Here is a 1375-nt window from a genome sequence, read left to right on the forward strand (position 1 = left end):
CGCATGTCACCTTTGCATGATTTTCATATTTTTACATTTTCCTAAAGAGTTTTTTTATGCTCTATCCAGTGGTGAAAACCGTTTTAGAAAAGAGCGAAAACTGTTTGAGTTATAAGCCTGTGACTAAGGTGACCCTCACACTGTTACCAGACACTCCCCGGACTTATATTAAGCCTAGCGCAGAACCGCGCGAGGTGACATGCGACTCATTTCGTGGTGGAGGGTCACATATTATCTGTAAATTTACCCTCATTGTAAGACTCCCTCTGATTTGTCAGATTTTTGAAGGTCTAAAAAAAAAAAGGGGGGGGGGGGAGGGTTCCACAGTAATAATCGACGAGAACACAGCTGACCATTGTTTTCTGCTTGTTGTTGGTGTGAGAGGTGACATTCTTGAAGTCGCAGACGACGAAGGCCACCAGGTAGGTGCTCATCTTGACGCTCGTCTCGTAGTTGTCCTGCATCAGACCGTCGCCATGGGCAACGCTGGCCTTCAGCGGCATGTTGAAGAGAGAGATGTGGCGGTGCTCGCGCACCATGGACAGGGTGAAGTTGGCTTTCAGGTCGGGTTCATCAAAACAAGGGAAAGCGGCACGGGCGTCCGTTGCTTCAAAGTGAGTGGTGGCGATTTCTCTAGGGAACAGATCGACAAGGAGGAAATGATGACACAAGATGATGACACAAGATGATGACACAAGATGATGACACAAGATGATGACACAAGATGATGAAATGTCGAGCACAGTTCAAAACATCCACTGTGTCATCATGATCCACACAATCCCCGACCCTGCATGGCAATTTTCCTTGTTTTTATAAGGACAGTACAATTTTGAGTCTTCAGTCTTGAAGGAGTAAATTAATATTCTTGGAAAGTGGCGGCCAGGTAGCTCAGTGACATGTGATCCGAGGGTCACGGGTTGGAATCCACGCCGGGTCGGATAAGGGTCAACTTTGTGTGCAGAATCTGAAACGGTATCCATGTCCCACCCCATTGTCACCACAGTGCTATGTAAAAGACCAAAGTCTTTCTGCCATAAGTGCAGGTGGATGATTGCAACTAAATATGCGCACACCTGTGTAGCACAACCCTTGTTGCTGCTAGCTAATTCCACTGTGAGGAAGCGATACGAAATTTCCCAGCATTGGAATAATAGAGTAAATGAAAATGAAATGAAATATTAGGCTCGCTGATCTCCACACGTAGTGGCTCAATTGGTGCACTGAGGGACGCGATCACATTGGCTGTCAGCTCCGATGTGCATACTTTCAAATGAAAAGAGCGTTATATTGAGCGGGCAGTGCAGAAAGCACAGATCAGAGCTAATCCTTACATGGATGTCGGACATTAGGCTATAAACAAAAGAGAGGAGGG

At 46.3% G+C, this 1375-nt stretch overlaps 1 protein-coding gene across 1 annotated transcript in view; it reads right to left on the reverse strand.

Moving 5' to 3' along the window:
- The window catches only part of LOC138951388 (glutamyl aminopeptidase-like), a gene marked incomplete at its 5' end in the record, with an annotated part of 36007 nt that extends 35324 nt beyond the window's left edge, over positions 1–683 (reverse strand). Inside the window, one exon of the mRNA XM_070322999.1 lies at positions 354–683. Coding sequence (XP_070179100.1) covers positions 354–683 — 330 coding nt within the window. The remainder of the gene's footprint in view (positions 1–353) is intronic.
- Between the last annotated feature and the right edge of the window lie 692 nt (positions 684–1375).

Source organism: Littorina saxatilis, linkage group LG16 (genome assembly GCF_037325665.1).
Source record: "Littorina saxatilis isolate snail1 linkage group LG16, US_GU_Lsax_2.0, whole genome shotgun sequence".
Classification (NCBI taxonomy): Eukaryota; Metazoa; Mollusca; class Gastropoda; order Littorinimorpha; family Littorinidae; genus Littorina; species Littorina saxatilis.